The sequence below is a fragment of the Dipteris shenzhenensis genome, chromosome 20 (genome assembly GCF_047967505.1).
Source record: "Dipteris shenzhenensis isolate YYH24624 ecotype China chromosome 20, Dip_SZ_1.0, whole genome shotgun sequence".
Taxonomy (NCBI): domain Eukaryota; kingdom Viridiplantae; phylum Streptophyta; class Polypodiopsida; order Gleicheniales; family Dipteridaceae; genus Dipteris; species Dipteris shenzhenensis.
The window spans coordinates 31,080,500-31,108,169 of NC_141615.1; the positions used below are offsets into that span (position 1 = coordinate 31,080,500).

At 44.9% G+C, this 27,670-nt stretch overlaps 1 protein-coding gene across 1 annotated transcript; it reads left to right on the forward strand.

The window, feature by feature from the left end:
- The first annotated feature begins 787 nt into the window (after nucleotides 1-787).
- On the forward strand, nucleotides 788-27,670 carry LOC147889532 (nucleoporin protein Ndc1-Nup protein). Its single transcript, XM_087391803.1, has 4 exons — nucleotides 788-1,503; nucleotides 16,357-16,593; nucleotides 16,692-17,078; nucleotides 26,829-27,670. The coding sequence occupies exons 1-4, from the start codon at nucleotides 937-939 to the stop codon at nucleotides 27,315-27,317; spliced, it is 1,680 nt and encodes a 559-aa protein (XP_087247929.1). The 5' UTR covers nucleotides 788-936; the 3' UTR covers nucleotides 27,318-27,670.

A 27,670-nucleotide genomic window follows, 5' to 3' on the forward strand; every position in this document is an offset into this window, starting at 1 on the left:
GCCTACACTCAACTCAGGTTCTCCAGCACAAGTCTCTACATCTCCTGTAAAGATAGTGCATGAAAATCCCTTGAAAATCTAGCCAACTTTTGTGAGCCTCTTCGTTGATTAATGACTTTCTAACACGACATCCATCTACCGGCTTGTTTATAAGAGAGCAACAATGACGTCCTTAGAACCCCTTCTCGTCTGCATACGCTAGATTCCTGTTTATTGGGTTATAGGAGCACATCACACAAGCTACATCTCCTTCTTTGACGCATGCTTGGAAGGGTGGTTGATACGTATCTTTTAGATCTTGCTGAGTTACAATTGCGTCAAAGTGGTAGTGGTCGATTCCTTCCCATTGGGATTGTAAGTGGAAAAGTGCTTACAGCAGGATCACACTTTCAGAGCCCTCTCTGGATCGTTGTCTTCTATACCTTGTAGGCCTCTTACAAAATTGACGCATATTTTTGCTAGCTACGAGTGGATCCGCACCTGGAATTGCCTGTCCTCTTCCCCATCTGGGATCATGGACACATGGCACACGCTATTAGTAGACGTATATAGAAAAAAAGCGGTCCTCTCGAAAGCTTTTGATTTGAGTGTACGATTGGAACACGTGGTTCAAGGAGAGCTCAAGAAACTAAAACTTACCCCTAAGGTGCGTGGCGTAGTAACGAGGGGTGAAGGCCACCGTGCTCGACAAAAAAAAAACCGGCAGTAGGAAGCCGGAAACTAGTGAAACCAGCTCCGGACCTACCGCCGGTAACGAGCTAGGACGGGTGAAACCAAGCTATAGATGGTTCCATGCAACTTCACAAGCACACTTTGGAAGCTTCGAGCATCATCATCTTGTTCATTCCAGATATGGACTGAGATATTTGAAAAGCAAACGTTTGTTAGGAGCTCCATAATCATCATCATCATCATCATCATCATCGCATTTTGTGAATGGCAGATACCAGCTCCATTGTTAGCATCGTCCGGAGACGCTGGCTTCGCTGTGCCATCCTTCACCTCATCATTTCCTCCATCCTCTGGCTTCTCTGGGGTTCTCACATCTCCACTTTCTGTTTTTGGTCCAGCGGTTGCTCCGTCCCGTTGCCTCTCTCTCACAGATTTCTCAGGTTCGTTCTTTTTCTGGCATCCCAGATCGTTTTCCTTCTCGGGGAGGCCGTTGTTACTCACCCCGAGTGTAAGGATGCGGCTACAGCTGCTGATGTCGCCTCCGGTGCCCTCAAGCTGGCCTGGAGAGCAGCCGTTGGGGCTTCTGTCGACGTGGCTGCTGTTCAAAATGTTGCCATTTTGGCTCGGAAGCTTCAAACTAGCCGGGATCGTGTTTTGTTCGTGTTCTTATGTGCCATTTCCGGGTCCCTCTCCATGGTTGCTCTCACATGGAGTTTGCAGTCCCGTCTCAGTCCCCTGGAAGAAGTTTGTCGTGGTGCTGCACTAGGACTGGTATACGCTATCGTGCATCTGTACACGAGCAGAACGGTTTTAAACTTCCCTATCATCCAGGTATGGTATCATGTCTATTTAAAGTTCAGGTCTTTCTAAGCAGCGTGTCGGGGCATATATGTTTTGGTTTTTTGTGTGGTAGACCATAGCTTTTAACTGCCTCTTCCAAGAAGTCTTTGTAAGGTATTCTGCCTAGTGTCAATTGACGGCTCGTAAAGGTTTTTCTTTATAGACGGAAATTAGTAATAGTAGAGGCGGCAAACAAGATCATTTGGTCCTGACCTGCCTTCAGGATTACACAAATGTTGGAGTCAGACGGACATGCTTATTATGAGGACTCTTGAGATAGTGTTAGAGATATCCTCATTTCTCTCAGCACAAGTTAAAAAATTATTTGTATACATTTGTACGGATTGTTGGACTCCTGGATTATTGCCTGTGTTGCTGGGCACAGTTTTCATTTGTATTGCGATTCACTTTCTGCTCATCAAAATGGTGTCTCGATCCTGATGTATTTTGTTTTTGCTCTGCCTGTGTGGGCCTTGCCCTATAATGCAAAAGACATGGATCCGTTTGGATAGTAAGTGAGCAACATTTGATTGTTTGTTGTACTCTGAAATGCATTTCCCATGTGCTGGCAGTGTCTAAGTGGGATCCTTGGTGGATAGTAACTCAGCAGCTCTTGCATTGTTGGTTGTACTCGGACCTGCAATTATCTGTGTTCTGCCAGTGTTGTGGGCTCCTTGTACTTTCTTTGAATAAGTGAGTTTATCTTTCATGGGCTTGGTTTGACCCTTTGGGCCTGTGTAAGCTTTACTCTAATTGGTAGCACCTATTGGATACCTCTGCTTCTTACATACCCCTATGTAATTCTAGCGCTCTATCGGATACCTCCTTTCGTATGGGATGCATGTTTTTTATGTGAATCTTACTGTTTTAGTCTTCCTTTGGCAGCTCCCCCAGCCCCCATGCTCATCACTTTTAATTCCAATGGAACTGGATCGAGTAGCTTTTCTGTGAGACATTCATGCACATGTGGCTTGTTTGATGTGCTTTTATGTGCAGCTTTATGTTGTGGCTCTGCTGAACTGGATCCAGTAGTTTTTGTGTGAGATATTCATGGACATTTGGCTTGTTTCAAGTTATTTGACGTACTTTGAAGTGCAGCTTTATGTTTGGCTGTGCAGAAATTTGTTCTTACTTTTCAGTAAGTGATCTGTGCATGTTTCATGGGCTTGATTCGCCCCTTGGCCTTGTTACAAGCTTATACATCTCAAATCTGTTAGTGTTCATACAAAGGATTAGAACTTGTAGCTTATAATGAAATCACATGCAGAGCCTAAAGCAGGTGGAAATTGGAAACTGCATCATCATATGCATTTTTAATGGCTGATGGCAGCCTTGCAATGGGGTTTTTGTGGTGCTTATGGATGCTTGCACATGCTGAAGCTGTGGATTGCCCCAATTTCAAGGATATTAATTGAATATGCTTGATTCCATAGGATGCTTATTGTCCTTCATATCTAACTTGGTCTATGAATATTACTTCCCAAAGAATCATGTGCATATAGATCAGCCTTATCCCTGTTATTGATGTCATCACAAGTGTTCACAGCCGTCCATTTTAGACGACACTGAGGCTGCCCAAATCTCTTGCGCTGAGTCATGACTTGCTGCTGATGCCGCTCTCCTACACTCCGATCGCAGCTCTCTCTAGCTGCTCAAGACAATACTCAAGACAATGCTCGCTTACACTCCGATCGCAGCTCTCTCTAGCTGCTTAAGACAATGCTCATGCTTCTCTCCAATCCAAACTCGTATGTTCCTACACTGGTGTCGCCTCTACACACAATTCACCCACATGCCAAAGCTCATGCCAAAGCTCCACGGAACCCATGGTGCTTAAATATGTGATCAATGAACCAATAAGACAGCCAAATTATAGGGCTGCACTGAGATGGTTTTGAGTGTTTCTAGAGATACTTCCTGTACTCCTCCATCCATTTGTTTACTCTTTTTGAGACGTACCATCTGTCTCTGGACAAAGTTCTTTATTGGGCGTGAGTATGGTGCCCAAAGCTGTAAAGAACTCCTGCCAAATGTGATCCATACATCGTCGTGATCCCTATTATGACAATGTCCTGGCAACACTTTGGTGCCTAAATACATGATCAATAACTGATAGGCAACCAAGTTGTGGCCTCTGCACCAAGACCAACCATATTTTCTACTTTATAGACAAGTTGGCTTGCGTGAAGAGTGCCTTACAGTCTATGGCCTATCTCACCTTTGACTTGCTCCTGTCTAGTTAGCAATGCCACGAGCACGTAGGATTGCTGGTCATACACATGGTAAGCAAACTCTTTCCCATCAAGGCTCATGCACTCAAAAGCTATCACCCCTTGTTCTTGCCTGAAAATGTATCACCAGTCGCATCTGCCTCCACAATGATTGGTTGTGAAAATTCTGCAGACCCCAATACCGAGGTGCGTGTAGCAAATTTCAGATCTTCAAAACTGGTTTATACTTCATTGAACCACATCTTTCTTTATAAAATCTATGGGAGGGGCTACCCTTTGTCAAAGCTCCATATGAATCTCTTGTAGAATGAGTTGAGACCCGGAAACCATGTCAACGGAATGGTGTATGTGATTATGTGGCGTTTCGGTGACAATGACAACTGGCTGCTTGGTCAGCAAATCACAGCATATGTGGCAAGCTTTGGGGGCTCCCAAGGGCAGCACACAGTGTGCAAGGAGGGCAAGAGGGGCACCCAGCATAGGCAGTGCCAAGGCCTTCCTGCATGGCTCAAAAGGGCCTGGTTTGATAGGCAAGGGCCAGCAGCCTGGTCGGCCAAAACCGACCAGCCAGTCGGTTTTGCTGGCCCAAGGTTGGCTGGTACCCAACTGTATATAAGGGGCCTCTAGTCCCCCTTTTCACTCACTCAGCCTTCAGCCTTAGTTCAGTACTCGGCTCCCAGTCTCCAGCAGCGCACCCATTCCACTTGTTGTGTATCCTCTGGTGGAGCAGCACATCACTGCAGACCAGCGCCTTGTGGAGCAGCATAGCCTGCCTTGCTGAGCAGTTCTAGGGCAGGGGTGTAGAGCAGTCCTTCAGCTCTTTGTGCCTCCATTTATTGTGGTTGTTGAGCTGTCCGGTTGAACTCTTGAGCAGCCTGTTTGTGCAGAGGTTTTCCCCCAGTTGTAGCGGGCTTTTCTCTAGAGATCACTTGCAGTCTTTCTCAGTGTGGTGTGTGTGAGGTGCTCTCTCTCTCTCTCTCTCTCTCTCTCTCTCTCTCTCTTCCATTCATTTCCTCTGCACTTATCACATGTATCAGAGCCACGGTTGGCTTGAGACCCAAGGAGTGGAGGGAGAGTATTGAGCCAGCACACAGAGAGGAGGATTAGGGTGTTGTTCGGAGGTGTCTTTGAGGAGCGTGTGCGAGGAGGTGACTGTTTGGGTGACCAGCAAAGGGTGACTTTGAAGGGTGTTTTCAGATCAGAGGAGGTGTTCCTGAGGGTCGGATAGTGAGGTGTGAAGGCAAATTGGGCCCCTCAGGATAGCAAGGTGTGAAGTTAAATTGGGCTGTCAGCCCGTTCATCCTCTTCTCCAGCCCTCTCCTTTCTCCAACCTTCTTCCCCCTTCTATCCCATCCACCTTCCCTTTCAGCTCAGCTTCCTCTTCACTCCAACATGGCGACTTTGTCCGAGATGGCAGAGAACTCAAGTCAAAGTTCTTTTGATGTGGACAATGCATGCATGATTGCTCACATATAGAAATTCTCTTCTTCACAATTCACCAAAATCAATTTTCTATTGATCGAGTTCTTCTTTCACTTCTCAAGACTTTGTTCTTGTATCTCACTATTTTAGAAGGTCTCCAAGTGTTCGGATATCATGCATGTCCATCTTGTGGTGATAGATAGATGTTCAATTGGTCTTCCTCAAATCTTTCAAAGATTGTGACCAAGAAGCTGTCATTAGATCTGGATATTGGAAGCAACTAATTGGTCTTGGTAGCCTAATGCCTCCACCTGGCATGTGCCGACTTTCCATATTTTAACCTTTCTTATTAGAGCATCTAAAAGTCACATATCTATTGGACCCAATGCATTTATTAAAAAATGTGGCAAAATGTATATGAGAGTATATGATTTAGGATAGAGGCACCATGAAAGATATGGGAACCAAATACATCAATAGGAAGGTGATTTTTTTGAAGGCACCATGGGTGTTTGGGTTGCTGAAATAGGTGGTCGTCAGTTGTTTGTTGACCCCCCGCGCGCGCGCTTCCTTTTGTCACCGCTGCCCGTTCCAATTCAGAGTGGGCTGTTATAATAAAAGAAACAAAGAAACTCTGCTGTAGACACCCACCCAGGACTTGGATGTGTTGGAAAGGTCACCTCCCTATCTGTAAGCCCCCAAATGAGGAGAGCGTGGGGGAGGGAGACCTAGGGCAGGATGTGCCCAAAGAGAGATTACCTGGATGTATGGATCTGGGACAGATCTGGAGCATTCATGGTTGGCGGGGTATCCCGAGGTACAGAAGCCTACTTGGAGAGGTATTGAGCGAGGTTTGTGGGCAGGCACATGGCCTGCAACATGCTCTGGAAATGGCGCAATGAAGGCAGGTGTGCAGCAGCAGGGTCGGCCTGTGTAGATAGGCTGATCGGACTGGGTATAGCCAGCCAGACAGGCCTGGTTATGGGCTGGCCAGTGGAATGCCCCCTACATAAGCAAATAAGGCAGTACCCTGCCCTTTATATAGGGCTAGCAGGCTGGTCGGCTGGCCAATCAAAGTCGGACAGCACACAGCCCCAAAAGGGCAGCCCACAGCTCCATAAATGGGGAGCTGTGGCGTTGGTTGATGGACAGACAAAGTTGGCCAGGAAGCCCCTTCAAGTCGGTCAGTTTTGAGCCCCTTTGGGGCCTATAAAAGGAGCCCTTTGGCAGGGCATTCAACATCCAGCATAGCCAGCAGTTCCAGGGCAGAAAGGAGCAGCAGGAAGCCTACTTTCTGGGCCTATCTACAGGAGGCGAGAGAGTGCAACAAGGGCTGCAGACTTAGCCAGGAAGGGGCTGGACCTTGGCTGTCTTCTAGGGCAGCAAGGTGCCGAGATGATCATCTTCTGGAGCAGCCATTCACAAGCGGGTTGGAGCAGTGGAACAGTTATCTTGGAGCCTACATTCAGGAGGACCAAGGGGACCTGTGTGCTGCAGACAAAGCTTGGCAGGGGCTGCCCGCCTAGGCTGATTCTCAGGAAGTAAGGTGGAGAAGAACACACTAGACGGAAAGTCTACAGACGCTTGAGGTGGAGCACGCGGGCTCGAGTCTAGAGATAATTGGCAGATAGGAGAAAGACCTTGTGGTTAGATCAGAGGACCACACCATTCGTGGGACTCTAGATCTATCTCTTTGGTATTGTGTCCATAGTTTTGGACGGAAATATATTTTGGTGGTTTCTCTATGTGGCCGGTTCATTGTCTATTGACGAGTCTGCACATCTATTGAATGCACATAAGTAAAGAAGTGTGTCAGCCATGTCTGATGCTCCGAATCCCGAGTTCACTATGGGGGAGCAGGAATTATACTACACTCCAGTGGGAGAGGATGATCAGGGTCTCTATGACGACCTGATCACTAAGAAAGCCTTCAGTGAGTTCACGACTGCTCTGGATGGTAAATTTGAGCAGGTCAACGCTAATCAATCGGGGTTGACACAGCAACTCCAAGGGATACAAGCTACTTTGACTCTTCTGGCTAGCACGGTACAGGCACTCACGCATGTGGATGCCATGGCCTCCGTGCTAGGCCCGAATATCACTCCGGATCCCTTTCCAGGTGACCAGAAATCAAGAAAAAAGGAGGTGGTTGACACTTGGTTGCACAAGTGGCAAGTACACTTCCAATTTCACCCCTATCCAGACGAGAAAAAGATTCAGCTAGCAGCAGGGTTTATGTCAGGTAAAGCCTTGCTTTGGTGGAAAGAACTTCAGCCTAAGCCTGACACTTGGACAGAATTTGAGGGTATCTTCAGGAAGGAGTTCCTGAAGAAGGAAGATGACTATGATATCGTCGGCAAGCTCAAAGCCCTCGATATGTCAAAATTGAATTTAACTTTTGAAGTTTACCTTCAGAGATTTAGGGATCTGCAAACCAGGGCCACTAAAATGGATCCTGTAACCTTGTTAGGTTTTTTCGTGGATGGTTTGCCAGACTCCTATAAGTTACAGATTAAGAATAACAAGTGCACAACATTGCAGGAGGCCATGACATATGCGCGCATATATGATGATACCATGGCCGGTACCAAGGCAACCACAGTTACCGAGACCAGCGGAAAGAACAAACGCAAGTTCTTTCAGCATGCGACTGGTATTGGGGAGACGAAGTCTACGGACAACGCCTCCAGGAAAAGCTTAACTCCTGCGAAGAATGGTAAGGCCCATTTCCTTCGCACTCTCAGGCTCAAGAAAGAGGGCCGGTGTTTTTATTGCGAGGAGCGGGGCCACACGAAGAATGAGTGTCCTAAGCGGAAGAACCAGAAATTGGTGCTAGGACCCAAGCTCCAGGCAGGTCCACGAACCGCAGCCAAGGGAGCCAACCAGGTTACGATGACAGGTATTTCAGTAAATGTCATTACCTGCCCCCTTTCTTGCAATTGTACCTTTAATACTTCGTTGTTTGGTTCCCATGATCTTTTCCGAGTTTATGGAGAAGTTAGGGACCAACAGGTTCACATTCTCTTTGATCCGGGCAGCTCTCACAATTTTGTTAATTACAAATTTGTGCAGAAGATGGGGTTGTCCACAGTACCTAGCGACCACACCTACGAGGTGCAGCTTCCAGCCGGGAAGCAGTTTTGGGATCGCAAGGTTGAAGCGCTTCCCATCCGGATTCAAGCCTACACGGGAGCTCTCACTTGTTATGTTATGCATTTAGAGCATGTAGACTTGCTGATCGGGATAGAGTGGTTTAAAACCCACAATATCCAGATTGGATGGACGGAGCATACACTTTCTTTTGTAGACAAAGGCACCCAATTTTGTATTCAATGTGATAAGATTATCCCTTCTCAGGGGCCTATTGTATCTGCGATGCAGCTTCGGAATATATTGAACACTTCTCATTATGATGTCTATCAGTGTGTTTTGATTCCACTATCTTCATTTATTGTTTCGGTAATTAACAAAAATGAATTAAGTGTGTTTGAACACCGAGAATTGAGAACGTTGTTAGATAATTTTAAGGACGTATTCCCAGCTCAACTGCTGGAAGGGTTACCTCCAGAAAGGGCAGTAGATCATCGCATAGACTTAGTCCCAGGGGCTCAACCTATCGGTGTACCACCGTATAGGATGAGCCAGGTAGAGGAGGATGAGTTAGCTATCCAGCTTCAGGATTACCTGAATATGGGCTATATTCGCCCAAGTAAATCTCCTTGGGGTGCACCTGTCCTCTTAAGAAAGAAGAAGGATTCTTCCTGGAGGATGTGTATAGATTATAAACGACTAAATAAAGTTACAATTAAGAACCGCTATCCTTTACCTCGTTCTGATGATTTGATAGACCGTTTGGCCGGAGCGAAGTATTTCACTAAGATAGATTTGCGTACGGGTTATCATCAAATCCGTATCTATGCTAAACACATAGATAGGACCGCATTCCGGAGTAGGTATGGTCATTACGAGTTCCTCGTATTACCTTTTGGTTTGACCAATGCTCCTGCTACTTTTCAGCAGATGATGAACGATTTGTTCAGAGATTATCTGGGCAAATTTGTTGTCGTGTTCTTAGATGATATTTTGGTATATAGTAAAACGCTTGAGGATCATATAGGACATCTCCGGGTTGTCTTACTTGTTCTAAGACAGCATAAGCTTTATGCCAAGATGAGTAAATGTGACTTCTTTATGAAGGAGATCATTTACTTAGGACACAAGATTTCTTCTGAAGGTATTAGCATTGATCTGGATCGTATCCAGAAGGTTTTAGATTGGCCTATCCCTCAGAGTGTGAAACAACTTCGCTCTTTCCTAGGATTTACGGTATTTCTTCGGAAGTCAGTCCGTGATTATTCACAAATCACGGTACCCTTGACCAACATATTGAAAGGTCGTGGACGCAGGTCTACTCAGCCGATCCCTTGGAATGATGCAATGAACAAGGCTTTTGAAACCTTGAAGTTATCTATCAAGGAAGCACCCATTCTTGCATTACCCGATCCTACCCGGCCTTATGTTTTAGAGGCTGATGCGAGTGATTATGCGATTGGGGCAGCTCTATTCCAAGAGGGCAGACCTGTAGCTTTTGAGAGTAAGAAGCTAGACGACACTCAGTATCGTTGGCCCACACTCGAGAAGGAACTTTATGCGGTAGTGTATGCTCTCAAGGTTTGGAGACACTACTTGTATGGTTCAAAGTTCCTTGTATTGACTGATCACCAGTCAATTAAGTATGTGTGTGATGGATCAGACTTGAGAGGAAGGAAAGCCAGATGGGCAGAGTTAATGCAGGATTTTGATTTCGAAATACGTTATCGTAAGGGTTCGTTGAATAGTGTGGCGGATGCCTTAAGTCGAGTTAAGTTTGTAAATGCTTTGTCATTTACGGAAATATCCTCAGACCTATTTCAATCCTTGAGAGGGCTATACGCAACTGATAGTCATTTCAGTTCTTATTGGCAGAAAGTCCAGGATGGGAATTCCATGGTTGACCAGGACTCAGGGATTGTGCCACCTAGGATACAGGCGGCGGGAGGTCAGTGGATGATTAGGAACGGCTTGCTGTTCCGGAATGAAAAGATTTGTGTGCCTGATGTTCTGGACCTAAAATCCAAGATTCTCTGGGAGTGTCATGATGCTCCTAGTGCGGGACATCCAGGTATACATAGGACTCTGTCTCTTGTGAAGCATACCTTTTATTGGCCTAAGATGCGTGCATTCGTAGAGAACTATGTGGTAGGTTGCCGAGTTTGTCAGGTTACTAAGGCTGAACGCCTTAGGAGCGCGGGCTTATTACAGCCATTACAAATTCCAGGTAATAAATGGGAGAGTATTTCCATGGATTTTATTACTGGTTTGCCTCGTACGCGCAAGGGTCATGACTCTATTTGGGTCATAGTTGACCGTTTGACAAAAATGGCTAGATTCTTACCTACAAGAACAACTATTTCAGCTGTTCAGTTGGCTCACGAGTTTGTGGACCACTTGTTCAAGCTGTATGGTTTGCCATCTGACATAGTCAGTGACAGGGACTCAAAGTTTACAAGTAACTTCTGGACACTTGTATTTGAGAAGTTGGAAACTACTCTAAGTATGAGTTCCTCAGATCATGCACAATCTGATGGCAGTACAGAAAAGGTCAACCAGTTGGTTGAAGACATGCTTCGGGCATATGTATCTAAGAGACAGTCTTCATGGGAAGATTATCTACCCATGATTGAATTTGCTTACAACAGTGCAAAGCATTCTAGTACAGGTTATAGTCCTTTTATGCTTATGTACGGGTTTCAACCTAAGTCACCAGTTATGGTAGGATTAAAAGGGATTCAAAATGATGCTGCTAAGAACTTCTTGCAAGACATGCAGGAAATGTTGCAGTTTGCCAAGGAGTCTATTAGAAGTGCCCAAGATCGGGACAGATTTTATGCTAATAGACATCGTTCACCTAGAGAGTTCTCTGAAGGAACGATGGTATATTTGAGAATTCCTAAGGAATCCAAGAGCCTAAGTACTGGTTTGGTTCCGAAATTATCCCCCAGATACTGTGGTCCATTCAAGGTCATTAAAAGAATTGGACCAGTTGCATATCGACTAGAATTGCCTCCTGATGTTAAAGTACATCCAGTCTTCCATGTCAGTAGACTGAAAGAAGTATTGGGTGCAGATGATCAACTTGTTTCTCCTCATGAGATTATAGAAGTTACAGACTTAACTTTTATTCCTCACGAACCTGAAGGAATTCTTGAATTTCGTGAAAGACAGATTCGAAATCGTACTATCACGGAATACAAGATTAAGTGGAAGGATCGTGTTGAGGAGGATGCAACATGGGAGACATTACAAAACCTCCAAAGAACATTTCCCGATTTCTTAGCGAACTCAGGAGTGAGTTCTTAGAGGAGGGGGAGTATGTCATGTGCACGGATCGGTATCTGACGTGTACTAGGTACACAGAACTAGCTCAGGTTAGCCTGGGGAGGCTTAGAGCTAGGCAGGCTTGATTCTCGGGTTGAGTGGCAAGGGTACGAACTATTTATAGGTCTTCGCTATTTTTGGCGCCGGGGCCCAAGTCTATAAAAGAGGCCCAGGGGGTTCAGTTCTCAGTGTGCAGTTGGGAGCAAGTCTCGTTCCCAGGTGCTAGGTCTGATCCTGGATTGTGTCGCGGACGCGCGCCTGCATCTTAGCGTAGCCCAAGGCCCAGTAGCAGATCCAGGGCTTCACAGCGCCACCTGGTGGTATGGGACACCAGGCTGGTTGGGATCTGATTGGGAGATCGTGCCAGTAGCTCAGCTCGTGGCCCGGGGGGACATCTTATGATTCGGGATCATATCCCGTAGATGTCACGGTTGGGTGGTGAGCAGCCTGCTCAGTTCTGATGTTGTGTGTGGTTATTTTGCAGATCAGGGGTTTCAGGAGTGCTGGGATGTGTCAATCTTCATCGACGTGTTGGCATTGGGCCTGGATGTGTCGGTGAGAGGGGGTGTTGGAAAGGCCACCTCCCCATTTGTAAGCCCCCAAATGAGGAGAGCGTGGGGGAGGGAGAGCTAGGGCAGGATGTGCCCAAAGAGAGATTACCTGGATGTGTGGATCTGGGACAGATCTGGAGCATTCATGGTTGGCGGGTGTCCCGAGGTACAGAAGCCTACATGGAGAGCTATTGAGCGAGGTTTGTGGGCAGGCACATGGCCTGCAACATGCTCTGGATATGGCGCAATGAAGGCAGGTGTGCAGCAGCAGGGTCGGCCTGTGTAGATAGGCTGATTGGACTGGGTATAGCCAGCCAGACAGGCCTGGTTATGGGCTAGCCAGTGGAATGCCCCCTGCATAAGCAAATAAGGCAGTATCCTGCCCTTTATATAGGGCTAGCAGGCTGGTCGGCTGGCCAATCAAAGTCGGCCAGCACACAGCCCCAAAAGGGCAGCCCACAGCCCCATAAATGGGGAGCTGTGGGGTCGGTTGATGGACAGACAAAGTCGGCCAGGAAGTCCCTTCAAGTCGGTCAGTTTTGAGCCCCTTTGGGGCCTATAAAAGGAGCCCTTTGGCAGGGCATTAAACATCCAGCATAGCCAGCAGTTCCAGGGCAGAAAGGAGCAGCAGGAAGCCTACTTTCTGGGCCTATCTACAGGAGGTGAGAGAGTGCAACAAGGGCTGCAGACTTAGCCAGGAAGGGGCTGGAGCTTGGCTGTCTTCTAGGGCAGCAAGGTGCTGAGATCACCATCTTCTGGAGCAGCCATTCACAAGCGGGTTGGAGCAGTGGAACAGTTATCTTGGAGCCTACATTCAGGAGGACCAAGGGGACCTGTGTGCTGCAGACAAAGCTTGGCAGGGGCTGCCCACCTAGGCTGATTCTCAGGCAGTAAGGTGGAGAAGAACACACTGGACGGAAAGTCTACAGACGCTCGAGGTGGAGCACGCGGGCTCGAGTCTGGAGATAATTGGTAGATAGGAGAAAGACCTTGTGGTTAGATCAGAGGACCACACCATTGGTGGGACTCTGGATCTATCTCTTTTGTATGGTGTCCATAGTTTTGGACGGAAATATATTTTGGTGGTTTCTCTATCTGGCCGGTTCATTGTCTATTGATGAGTCTGCACATCTATTGAATGCACATAAGTAAAGAAGTGTGTGATTCCACATCCCACACCACACCGTGTGAGCTCCTGGGCATTACTATGAGTCTTCCACTGTGTGTACCCTCTGTTGGGTCATTTCTAACAGGATGAGTGCTAGCCAGAGCATTAACGTGGGGTTCGCACCTAGTGTTAGCTGTAGAAGCAGTGCAGATGGGCTGCTGGTGCCTGCTTTTGTAGATGGCAGCTGCTGAAGGGCTGCCTGGCAGGGTTTTGGCCATGCATTGAAGGGCTGGCTGGTTGGTGCGATTAAATTGCAGGATTGGCACTGCTAGTGAGTTGTGGATTAGGCAGGAAGAGAGGTGAGTAGTGCACCTGAAGGAGAGCTGCTACTGTTCACAATTGGAGAATGCTTTTTGCTATAAGGAACCTTCCACGGGTAGATTTTCCTCTGCTTTTGGACTGCTTTTAGGATTGTTTTTCCATGAAAATTGCCTTGGAGAATCAGCAGAATTTCGACTTTGTTGGGACAGTGACTCGCTGTTGCTGATTTGCCACGAAGATTCAAGAGGACTTCTGGGGTTCCTACCAGCGAATTCTCTTCTGGAGAGTCTCCCTCTTCCTCTTCCAGCGCATATTTCTGTGCACTCTTTTCCGTCTATTCCCTTATCTACTTGCTGAATTTGCGCTCTCTCTCTCTCTCTCTGATCTCTCTCCTATGATGGCTGAAGAAATTCATGCATGTGAGGAGGCTACAAACAGTGTACGTCCCCTTGAAGAGCCTCAAGAAGAGGAAAGCAATGAGCTGGATTTGGGAGCAGGGAACCTTGTGACAAAGGAACTGAAGGCTGAACTAGGAACATGTCAACAAGCAGTTGAAGGATTAAAGGATGTGATGACAGCCCAAACACAGACAGCTGTATTACTACAAGCCACAATTACTTGGTAGCGGGAACCGGTGGGAGTTCACAAACTTGAGTACGGACAAGCTACCATTTGATACTTACTTATAGAACTTTATGGACCTTCAATTCCAGAGCCTCATACATGGATCCTACCACCCCGTGAGGGTTCTTTGTATGTGGATTGGCAAAAGAACATAGAGTCCAAGTGAAGAAAACCAAGGTAAGACCCTCAAGGATGCAATTAGAATATAGCCTTGGCCACTCTTATATAGGGGAGCATCCCGCTTTCTAGAAAGGCTGACTATACCCAACTGGCCCTTGCTAGTGTTCTAAGTCCTAGTCCCACGTTAGCTTGCTTCCCTTAATCCTAGGGCTCCCTAACCCTACTGGATTGATTATGTCCACCAATTCGACGAATAGCACCCAGGTGCATAAGATTCGTCCAATTGATGCATCCCACTTTCTAGAAAGCATCTTGGCTAAATATAGCCAAGTGGACCTTTGCTAGTGTTCTAACCCCTAGCCCCACCTTAGCCTTCTTTCGTTAATCCTAGGGCCTCCTAACGCTACTGGATTAAGTTCACTAATTCGAGGATTAGCAACCAAATACATAATAATATATGTGTGATGGGATGTGCTTGGTGGAGGGAGTGGGATGGACAAGCTAAAGAAGTAGGTATGGTCGCCTCTGGGTGGTGGCAGTTGGATGGAGAAATCTGTGACGTGAGAAGGAAACATAGGGGATCCCATGAGGTAGCTAACTATATTGAAACCTTCTTTATGTGGAAAACAAGAATGCATGTCGAAAGAAGGCCATTGTAGATAGTTAAGTCATGCATCTTGCCCTTATCTAGGAAAGAGTGCCCAAATGTGGTGATTGGGGCTCGCTTGTTTGGAACAACTCGCTAAATCTTGATCAATATTAGGCAATATGATTGGGCCATGCTGAAAGTCAGTGAGCGGTACCTAGCGGTTTGCAGTGCTGGCGTTGAAGTCTCCAAGAAGGAGAACGTCCCTACGGCTCGAGAAGCCCATGATATCCTGGTACAAGGTTGTATACGGCGACGCCTCACCCTTGTCTCGGAGCTCCTTGGAAAAATGTGAGGTCTTTGGGGGAAAGTAGCAAATTGTGATGAAAGTTTCTCGCTGAAATGTGCTTCTGATTGGGGCTCGCCTGTTTGGAACAACTCGCTAGATACCTACCTCATCTAGATCAATGTTAGGCAATATGATTGGGCCATGCTGAAAGTCAGTGAGCGGTACCTAGCGGTTTGTAGTGCTGGCGTTGAAGTCTCCAAGAAGGAGAACGTCCCTACGGCTTGAGAAGTCCATGATATCCCGGTACAAGGTTGTATACGGCGACGTTTCACCCTTGTCTCGGAGCTTCCTGGAAAAATGTGAGGTCTTTGGGGGAAAGTAGCAAATTGTGATGAAAGTTTTTTGCTGAAATGTGCTCCTGATTTAGATCCATAGGAATCTAGCGTGTCGGTCATGTTGCTCCACAGAGACCATCCCAATAGCCTGTCATATTGGAACTCAATGAAAAATTCACTGTGCACCAAGAGCTGAGGTAAAGAAGAAAATGCGTCCTAAGAGCTAGAACCAGTGACCTATGAGGACGCCCTCCAGAAGATAATGTCTCCACCTCAGGACAAAAAGCATCAATACCTACGCACCTAGTTCCTAGCTTCAAGTGAAGCTACGTATCCAAACTCCATTAAGACTGCAAGTTAGAGAATGTCCTCTCTTTGGTAGACTATAGTATCCCTGGCTTCTATCTAAACTGATAACAATCTTAACGACTGAGGTTGTAGGACTCTCTGAGAAAGAGCTGATGCGTTCTCCATCATTTTGTAGATTTCGTTGTATGGTGTATTGTGCTCTCTCTTTGGTAGACTAATATAAATCTTATCTGTGTCTTCTATCTAAGCTGATACAATCTTAATAACTGAGTTCCTAGGGTTTTCTGGGCAGGAGCTGCTGTGTTCTCCATCATATTGTACAGAGATGTTTCCCCGTGTGGTCCATTTTGTGTTTTTGGCAAACTTGAAAGCTGTAACCAAAAGAGTAGAAGTAAAATGCCATGATTAAACCAGATGTTTAAGCATTTGACTTTTTATGGGAAGAAAGATAGTGTGGGCGGTAAGATAGAGAATGCATTGCATTTATCAACTAACACATGCTGTTTTCTGTTATCCTGTTTTTCCCTGCAGCGGCATTTGTTCTTTCGCTTCAAGCTCGGTCTCCCCGGAGTTGTCAAAACAGGGTTTAAGCTTGCTTTTGTTTCTTTACCATTTGCAGAGGTGGCAATCCTTATCGTCAAATCAAGTACACTGGCTGCTATTGGTGTGAAAAAGCCTAAAAGATCACTATTTGTGAGGGAGACAGATTTTTTGTTGTGCTCCTTGTTTACTGCTTTTTGTTGGGAGATGGGTCACCACTTGGTACAGGTATCTGCTCTCCTAAAACGAAGTCAGAATATCCATTATGTCATTAGTGTGTTGTGTAAAACATCTTGATCCAACATGGTATAAATGGCTTTCTGCAGATCCTGCATACAAAGAGATACAGATTTGCTCCTCCCATTGGATCATCAGTTGCGGAAACAAATCCTAGTGAGCTGCTTCTAGTAGCATTGGAGGAAACAGAGAAAAGTTCGCTTGTACATTACTTAGCCATTCTTGATTTATGTATGCTCTCCGAAAACAATGTGGATACATGGAGAAGGACTGCTCTTTTTGAAGAAACTGGCGAAACTTATCAGAGAGTGATTTCGGAGTGCTTGAAGACTTTGGACATGCTTACTTTAAGGCTTGCCAAAGGTTTGTCAATGGACCAGTCGAAAGATTTGCTCAAGAAACAGATGCAATCGCCTGGTGAAGAGTTGTCAATTTCCAGAAGAGAGAGCTCAAATCAAGTCTTCAGAGATTTTCAGGTGCGTTTAGGAATTTCTAGAGCTTCTGGGAATTTTTTGAAACCCAGATGGCAGCTTATGCTTGGGTACTGATGAGAACATAAGTCTAGTGTTACGAAGTTATTTTTACTTCTATTTTTCTCATTTACTCATAATTTTGTTAAAGTCGCTTACAAACTCCCTTCTTTCCTTTGTTCTTTCGCTTGCTTTATTAAAAGTTTAATTTGTAAGATTGGATATATTATCATCTTATGAAGGTATATATATTTTCAAGTGTGTTTTATGCATTTTCAGGTGCGTTGTAAACATTTAGACTGCTTGGATATGATTCCACATGTCCAAAAATGATTGCATAGTGATGCTTTAGGTAGGCGTATGTGTTCCCAGCATCATGTCTGTGTGAAGTTCTCAAAGAGGGTTGTAAATTATCACAGACCTTTCGAAACTGAGATAGCAGTAGCGAAGTCTGACCTTTACTTGCTTGCATTCCATCCAAACGAGGCGTGTTGTTATGTTCCAATTGGAATGTAATGTGACCTTGGACAGATCAGTGGACACTAAATCCTGAAAGAGACAAAAATATATATAAATGTAAAGGTGTGATTTGTTCTAAGGCTGTATATATTAAGTCTGGTTACAGAATTTGCTGTCAAGGTCTCTGATGTTGGGTGTTGAGACGACTAGTTGGTTTGAATAGGCCAAATGTGTGCATTCTCATGTGTAGGAGTATTGGATGAGTCATTTGCCTAGGGGCAAAGAGATGACACAGCTATTTAATTATGAGAACCTAGAGGACATGAAAAGGGGAATGCACATATGCATGACACGTGACAAACAACCACTTTGGGCAACTGAACTTTCGAGGGAATTGGCTCTGGACTGAATTTTATGCTTTTGAAAAGGTAGGAAAATCCATCCATAGGTTGGGAGGATAATCAATATTCCCATAAGTTTGTTGCAGAATCTCCATGGCGTTGCTGAGCTAATTGACTGACAATGTTGATATCGCAGCGTATTGTAACGATGGGACCTTAATATTTGGTATCGGAGCCAGTCGACAGTTTTGTTGTGGGAAGGCTACGTGACATTGTTTGGGTGACGTGATTGAGGTCGTAGAGTTGAAGCCGTAAGTGGCAAATTTTTTGTCGACGAATTTCACAAAGCAATGGGCACTAGCAAGATTGCTCCAGTGTCGTATTGTGAGCGGAGGGGTTATGAGGCGCTGTTACGTGATCATTGAATTGGAAAGTTTAAGTGTGAGTAGACCGCACTTTGCCGATGTGTCTAATTGCCTCATGGATGAAGGCGGCTAAGCATCTCTGATTTGTATAAGAGAGGAAGTGGGTGAGCAGTCTGAAGCTATCTCTAAAGAAGTAGCGGCCTCGGATCTTACAGTACACTGTGCACTTGAAGATGAAATGGTCCTCTGTCTCAAGGTAGTCGATCAAGTGAGCGATGTTGAGCGAGCAGGACGAAATAAGCGAGCGAGAAAAAGTGAGCAAAGTAGAAATGGTTGGGCTACCAACGCATAATCTCATTGTATGTATGTATGTAATCATTAATAAAGATTTATAGTACTTCCTCAACATTGAAGATGATTATAACATAATATTGCTAGTACACATTAGTAATAGTGTTCTATATTCTATGAGATGAGCTTAAATAGAAATACTTTGGCTATCAACAACATGGACTATATAGTTGAAGTGCATCACTTGACATAATCCTAGTCACTATATTTATGTACTGATCGTTAATAAAGCTTTATAGTATCACAATAATTTTGACGATGATTATAACATAAGCTTGTAAGTCTACATTAGTGATAGTGTTATTTATTCTCATGAGATGAGCTTGCATAGAAATGCTTTGGCTACCAACAAGTAGTATACAGTTGAAGTGTATCATTCAATAAAAACTTCACCATCGAACATGATCATAACATGTTATTGAAAGTCTACCTTGGTAAAAGTGTTCTATATATTTTCATCAGAAGAACTTGCATAGAAAACATTTGATTTTTTTGTCCCAATTTATAGATAGAGTTCTAGCATGCTCCTATTACGAGTGGCCTTGCTCTAAATCTGGTGCAAGAAATTGGCAAAAATTTCACTAAATTCACATTTTGATGCATGAAGTTTTACTAAATGGTGCAAAAGGTCATGATAATAATCTAAATCATGCCTTGCCATTCGTTTTGATATGTAACATGACCCCATTTGGATTTGTAAATGAGAAGATACAGGACGTCAAAATTCTCATCTTTTGGGCCAAAAGAGGGAGCATGTTAATGCGTTGTCTGTTTTGACAAAAAAGATGAGAATTTAGGCATCCTAAATTCTTATCTCTTGGGCCAAAACAAGCAGGGCGGATGCCTAAATTCTCATCTTTTGGACCGAAATAGGTAGCGCGTTAATGCGCTTCCTCTTTTGGCCCAAAAGATGAGAATTTTGACGTCCTGTATCTTTTGATTTACAAATCCAAATGGGGTCATGTTACATATCAAAATGAATGGCAAGGCATGATTTAGATGATTATCATGACCTTTTGTACCATTCAGTAAAACTTCATGCATCAAAATGTGAATTTAATAAACAATTAGCCGATTTCTTGCATCGGATCTAGAGGAAAGGACCATGTTAATATGTTGTCTATTTTGGCCTCTACGATTGATTTCTATAAGAAAAGATTGATTTATTTTGGAATGTAATTTATTTTAAAGAAAGGGATGTACTTACTCTTTAGATTTTGTTGGATTGGTGGGATGTAAGAGTGATTCATTAGGGAGGGTTTTTTTGCAAATAGGAAAACATGGGTTTTGTTCAAAAAGTGAATAGAGTTTCAAAAACCAAGCATTTGCACATGCATGTAATGTGGACTATTCCATTCAAGAAGTCCTATGACTTTTGACTTGTGTGGAAGATTTCATTGGTGATCTCACTTATGTTGGTGGAGAGAGAGTACTTGATTATGAAGGATTACAAATAATTGAATGAGTAAAAGTGAGTGAAGATAGTGTGCGTCTTTACGAATGATGCCTTGGCAATGACATAGGTCCAACTCTCTCATGGACTTTTGAAAAACTTAGACGATTGCTAAAATAAGGATTTGTTTTGATTGTTTTTTTTTGCTCTCTCTTTTTCTTGCTCGCTTTTTATGGTTCGCTCACTTTTCCTCACTCGCTTTTTGGTAATCCTCCTGTGTCTCGATCTCTTGTGGATCACAAGGCACAAATTTGCCTCTCTTAGGGTACTTCCTTAGCTCGTCCACTCTCAATCCAGAGTCGATGGGATGAAACTTGAATCTGCCCAATAGAGATCCTTAATGAGTGGGGAAGATGAATATGAGTATATCGTGAAGAATCAATGAAGCCCTCATCGAAAATGTGTAGGTGTTCTCTATAGAAGTTGAGCTTCACTGGGAGCTTACTCGGCACCAACCAGGTCCTAAATGTACGGCACCAACCAGGTCCTAAATGTAATTGTAGGAGGTCCTCGTGTATGACTTGGTTTACCCCAAGCGGGAGAAATGGTGCATCAATGCTATACTGAAAAGGAGGTAATCTATCCATGTGGAGTCCCAACCTCTCGAACCATTTGCATGTGTATAGATAGCACCATCTCTGGGCATCCTTTGTTGTTAAGGTCATAAAAGAGGATAGTGCTAACCATGGTAGTCTGTGCCGCCCTGAAGTGCAGTTGCCGTATCCTTTGACCTGATATAGTAAGTGATGACTTGGAATGCCGCATCGAGCTATTGTGGGGATGATTCAAACTCAGCCTGGATGATCTGATAGGAAATTGATGAACCTGGAGACGCTCTACTCCAGCCCACTCTAGATAAGAGAGATCTGGTCCTGAACATGGTCACTATCTACTTGTATCTACTTGAGATGCGCCGACACAGGGAGACCTTGCTACGATAGTTTAGAGAGCAACAGGAGGTGATTACACCACAGGATGCAGAGGTTGACCACACACAAAGGGACGTCACAGATTTCTATGCATTCGAGTCAGCTCTAGGACAGGAGCTACCTGCTATGCGGGCAATCTGGATCACCGAGAGAGGATTGCAAAGGCCATCCATGACACAGAGAGCGCCCATAGCATCCCTTGTGGCCTGTATGAGCTTTTCCCCTTTGGTGTCACCTTATCCCATAGGCCCACAAGGCCTCCCTCTCTTTGTCTCTCTCTCTCTCTCCCTCTCTCTCTCGCTCTCTTTTCACATTTTCAAGACCCTCGGACTCTCTCTCTCTCTCTCTCTCTTCACATTCTTTGCACATATCAGGGAGGACTACCAGCAGATACTGGGGGACTCCGCTAAGTTGACATCAGTTCTCTCCACTGCCTCTCCGGCAGCATTGGGATCTTTTGTCACTCGTCTTTTTACCTGTCGTCAGGAACTCATAGACTCCTGACCTCTCTCCTTGAGGAGACTCTTTTTACATTGTATCGAGACGGGTCCCATGGGTCATTTTTGGCCCCCCGAGGACGCTAATAAACTCTCTTTCTTTCTTTCTCTCTCTCTTTCTCTCTCTCTCTCTCTTCACATTTTCAAGACCCTCGGACTACGTCTCTTGTAACTCTCCTCCTAAAGGACATAAACATGACCAAGACCCAAAGCCAGTGACACGATTGCTCAAGCAGAGGGTTGACGCACAGATTACACTTGGGGACATTCCTTCCATGTTTAGAGTGGGAGAGCGATCGAGTGGGGTGACTGTCGCCCTTGTTAGACGTAGAGTTGTGACCATGAGAAAACCACTCCTAGTGTGTTCCAGACTCTACGGATGAAAGTCACTGTCTGAAAGATGGCATCAATCTGTAGTGGTGCCATGGCAAACTCTGTCGGTACTATCTCATGCGGGACTGAGGGCTTGCTCCGAATCATCCTAGATCCCATGGTCACTTGTAGCCCCTCAAATCTCTTCCACGTCGCTATCGGTAGATCACATCCCTAGAAGGGTGCTGCATAGCAATCGATCGCACTAACGTATCGAAAAGCCAATACTTCATCTGTGGATCCTGAAAGTGTGCGTGGAAATAATGTCTCTCCAATCGGGCCAGAGCACATCGTCCCTCTGTGCTGCATGTGTCATAGTGAAAAGGGTCTTGTGAAGACTGCTCCCAAATACGTGTAGGACTGCACTATCTCCACTAACTTGGCTCGATAAGTGAAACAGAGTCGTCAGATTACTGCATGTGAGGTGTTGAAGATGATAACCTTGGTCTTCCCAAGGCTGACTGTCAGGTCTCTCTCTCTACAGAACATCTCTAGGGCCTCCAAGTGTCTTTTCCCCCTCCGCTAAGGATGAGATAAGGACTATGTCATCAGCGTATAGCAATTTCTGTATCATGAGATCGTCCAATAGTGACCCTTCACCTCCTAGGCGGTCTATGAAAGAGGTAGAGTCAGTGAGAGGGGGCTACCTTGCTTTATTCCGATCGTACTCTCGACCCAATCCAATAGGTCACTTGGGGCACGAACTGTGCCTTTGATTGAATTATATTGGCTCATCACACCCCATATCAGTGTCTCTGAAATTTGCAGCTCCTGTAACCTCTTGACCATGTGGGATCGTGGGACAGTGTCAAAGGCCTTCCAAAAGTCTACAAAGCATGTGTAGACTTTCTGGTGTCTTGATGTCGCCTCCTCAATGATAGCCCTCAGAGTGAAGATGTGATCGAATGTAGAGTGCCGTCTCTGGAATTCTGTCTGTCCTAGTGTCCGCTACCCTCGAGCCTTTGTATGACTACTGAGTTTCCTCTCTAGAACTGATCAATAGATCTCTTGGCCAAAGTGTGGCCAATCATAAGGGTCCAATGGTTCCCCGTCTCCATAGGGTCCCCGGCTTTGTGTATCTGCACATAGTGGTGGTACTCCAAGAAGGTGGAAAATCGTGAGAGACAGCCCGGTTGAACATCTGTGCCAGGATCAGGGCTAGGACCTCCTGTTCATGTGCAAAGTGCTCTATCCGGAGGCCCTCGTGGTCCTGCGCTCTTCGATTGTGTAGACGGCGAAGTGCAGCCTGTACATTCTGTGTGGAAAACAGATGACAAGTGGTGGGCCTAGGCGTGGAGGACATACCTGGCGGTGTTTGCATTTGGGCATCATAGAGGGAGCATGCATACGTGTGCCACACATCTGGGTCAGAGATGGGGATAGTTGGCTTCCCCTTTGATAGAAATCCCCATCCAGTGGTTGGGTCTCCTCCTTGGAACGATCTGACAATCTCATCTATCCTGTGTGAGAGGAAAGCCTGTCTCTTACGACGCGTCAATCATCGATAGATCCTCTGTGCCTCAGGTGGCGTCAGATGACTCAAAGCTTGCTGTTGTGTGAAGTGGGCTCTCGCCTCTCTGCGCTCGTCGTAGACCAAGTTGTCCCTGTTAGTGTAGGTCTCCAAGAAACCACCTGGATCGGACCAGAGGGTACCATTACAGTTCCATACTGCCATTTTCAGTCCACTATGTGCACTCATCCCGTGGGCCTGACACCGTCACAATTCACCTTCCTCTTTTTCTGCTTTTTCTGCTCTTTCTGCCCTTTCTTGAATGGTCACTCTGCCGTCTTTGTATGCTGCCCATTTCCCTTATTGTCTTGCTGCCATCACTTTCAACATTCCCTCCCTGCGATGTCCCTGCTGTAGGACGGTGAGATCTTCATCCAAAAGAGTTGTATTAAGGTCTTCGAGAGGCTCATGGACCTATGAGACTAAGAACAATCAATAAAGTAACTTATACAATCCACTGTGGGCTGAAGCAAGGGTTCGTTTAGGCCCTTGCTGCTAAGTACTAAGCTAATATCTCTTAAAAAACCAAGAGTCCCTGCTATGCGTGATGGCGTTTATGGTTTTCAACCTTATGAGTGACTATCATGAGATTGAAACTGCACTATGTTGTGTTTTTATCTCCTCTCTGCAAAACACCTTTAGGGTCTCTAGATGTCTTTTTAGGCTTGTTGCTGAAGAGGAGGTGAGGATTATGTCATCTGCGCGTACACATTATTTGTATCGTTAGATCAGTAAGCAAGGACCCATTCCCTTTAGGTGATCAATGAAAGTCGTGATCTCATCAATGTAGAGTGCAAAAAGTGTCAGTGAAAGGGGGCATCCGTGCTCTACTTGGATCGTGCTCGCAATCCATTGGATAGACCTCAAAGGGTGTATACTCTCCCTTTGAATGACCCATATAGGCTCATCACCCCTAGCTCTTGACTCCCGGTATTTGCATCTCTTGGAGTCTCCGAATCATGTGAGCTCGTGGGACTGTGACAAAAGCCTTTAAAAGTTTACAAAGTAGGCGTAGACTCTTTGGGATCTCAATCTTGCATCCTCGATGAAGACCCGTAAGGTGAAGATGTGTTCTAGGTTGGAATGCCGGTGCCAAAGCCAGTGTGTCATAGTGCCCATTGTCCATGTGTATGAGCTGATCTCTCTCTAGCACCGATCTATAGATCTCGGCCAAGGTGTGGCCTATCATGAGTGTGCGGTAGTTCCGCATGTCCATGGAATCCCTTGCTTTGTGTATCGGCACAGTGGTGATGGTACTCCAAGTAGGGGGAAAGTCGTGACGCATTGCATGATTAAACATTTGCACTTAGATCGAGGCCAAACCTCGTGCCCATGTGCAACCCCATGTGCAACATGCTCCATTTGTAGCCTACTGGAAGAGATGAGCTTTCCTCTCACATAGGATGGATGAGGTGACTAGATCTTTTCGAGGGGATCCCACTTTTTGCATGGGGGCTTCTCTGTAAAGGTAAGTCACCCATTCCCATCACTGATCTAGACGTGTGGCACACGTATATGACCTCACTCTACCACCGGAGTGTCTTCCTTGCCCAGGCCCACCACATCCATCTTGTTCACCGAGCAGAATGTGCAGGCTGCACTGTATGGGCTCCACAACCAGAAAGCTTAGGACCATGAGGTATCTTGTAAGAAATTCCCTCAATAATCTAATATCATCACCTCCCAAGTAGAGAACAAGGATTTGTGCAAATCAAGATACCTAAATATTTTTTTCATAAAATGGCCTCTCTTATAAGAGAGTCAAGAGCCACACTTGAAAAGGTGTATGTCTAAAGGGTATGTGCATCAAAAATCGTATATCTCATGTAAGTCTATGACCCTTTATTGCTATGATATAAGTCTTCTCTCCATGAAAGAATTCCTATATTCCATAGAGGGGAGACTTCTTGCGAAGGGTAGTGTCTCATGGGAATTCTTCCATCAAAAGGGCACACCCTTTCTGTCTTCATCCATCGATATGTCCATATGTCAAAGGTTAGGAAAGGATTAAGTCATGGATTGTGACATCTCTTCCCTCTGGCCTGGTTGGAAAAGATGAATTAGTATAGAGTATATCACTTCAGCTGATCAAAGTAGTCTCAAGCTAATACGGCATTTCTTTGTTAGTTTGTCCTATGGCCTTGGAGTTGACCAAAGTTTGTAATTTGTAATTTGTTGATAACAAGTCTCGGATAGATCTGTGGAGACATGGAAATGCATATTGCCAATAAAATTTCAGTTGAGACTTGCTTTTGTTACCTTGAAAAGGAGATGGATGATTAATCTACTTGTGTATCATGCTGGGCCCCACATTGGAATTCTATTTGGGTCATATCGCCTAAACAAATGGTGCAAAGAACCCTTCTGAAGATGTTTTCTGAAGACCTTATCTTTAGCCTTGGTAATAATTTGCCTGCTCATTGCTACATGGTGTTCGGCTTGAAGAAGAGCAGTTCTAAATTGTTGGCCCTAAGATATTTTTGAAATCTAGATATTTATGTAAGAGAGTGTAAGATCCACTATTTTCTAAAGACCTTATCTTTAGCCTTGGGAATAATTTGGTTGCTCATTGCGATATGGTGTTTGGCTCGAAGAAGAGCAGTCCTAGATTGTTGGCCCTAGGATATTTCTTAAGGATCTATTCATTTAACACAGTGTGCTCCCATTTTGCTAATTAGTAGGAATGTACTTCTCTGCTGTTAAATGAGAATGGGACCTAAGCCAAGAGACTTGAGTGTGCTGATTTGACAACGTAACCCTAGCTATTGCGTCAAATCTTGCTCCTTGAAATTTGCCTTGGCTGGCTTTGGAACTCATCAAATATGTTACTTTGGTAAACCGGACTCCACATATTTCTGGGGAAGATTTGAGCAGCTGAGTCAAGGCTACAAGCGGTGGTTCTCCACTTCAGAATTTCTGTGACAGCAGTTATGCCTGGATATCAATGAGTAGAAACTACGGTTGCTTTCTCTCTTTCACGTCTGACCTGACCCTGTCAAGAACATTAATGACATCAGATGTACTTCTGTTTAACACATGACGCGTCCTTCCAGCTATGTCTTTCACTGTTTTTGTGTCTAATGCTGATGCTGCTTTTCTTTTTCTCTCAGATGGATAACTGAGTTGTATTGATTCACACGAGTTGCTTTCACAGAGCCCTAAAATATGTACCCACATGCCTTTTCCAGAATTTGTGCATCAATTGAGTCTGCACTATATGTCGTTGAATTTTTGTCCGCAGGTGGGGCTTGCCTATTTCTAGTTCAAGGTCTACGTACTTGAGCGAGCTGCTTTTTGTAGAGATTGCTGCCGTTATGCAGGAAGTTACTGTTGTACTGATGTCATTTTCTATGGTCTTTCTGTTTTTCAAAACTATTGCTCATCTATTTGCTCAATCCTTTTGTACAAATATTAACTGGTTAATATCATTCTGGTGAATACCTCATGCATTTCCTGACCTTTCTTATTACTGGATCCAGCTCTGCTCATGGTGTGCTAGAAGTATGGCAGCTCTTACTGCTATTTCTAAGGACAATGACAGATATGGGGTAGCACAGCTGAGGGGTTGCAATGGTTCAATTGTTTCATCTTTGTTGTCGTGTTTGCTTGTTGTTGAAGTGTATCTTGGAAGGAGAAGCAGCACACAATCTGGTCAATTTGTAGGTGCAAACAGCATCAAGTGGACTGTTCCTTCAAGAGGGCCAGTGGCAGACACAGGAAAGAGGCAAAGCTTTCCTTTTCGGAGGAAGTCTGAACTACATAAGAAAGCGTATGCCATGGCTGACGTTCTTCGCACGTCTCTGTATCAGATTGTTACCGTTTTCAGGAATGAAATGATTGTGGGTGGATCTGGCTCTAGTGGGTTTGTAATTGCAGAAAGAGACTGGTTAGGCAAAGGCAAACCATTGTATGGAAGTCTTGAGATGCACATACAAAAGCTAGGCTTGTTCTTAGACTTCAGGGTGTAACTGGAACCCCTGACATGCCTTGAAATTCTCTAAAGGATTTCTATCGTAATTTTAGGAGTTTTTGTCTCAGGAGCAGTGTAATGGTATTTCCTATTACTTTTTGTGGAATGCTCCACCCTGTGAAGCAGCTGCTGTGATATCTACTCCTCTTTATAGATGTTTTTGTAATGGCTCTGCAAAAAGAGTTCATGAGAGCATAACTGTCATCTAGGTCATGTTTTCAGTGAACAGAAGTGAACTTTCTGCTCATTAAGTGCAGTATCACCATCGTTTGTTTCTTCAAAGTTCAGCTCTATAGCCAATGCTAAGCAGTTGCACCATTGTTAATTAATGTCAAGTTTGACAGTATCCTT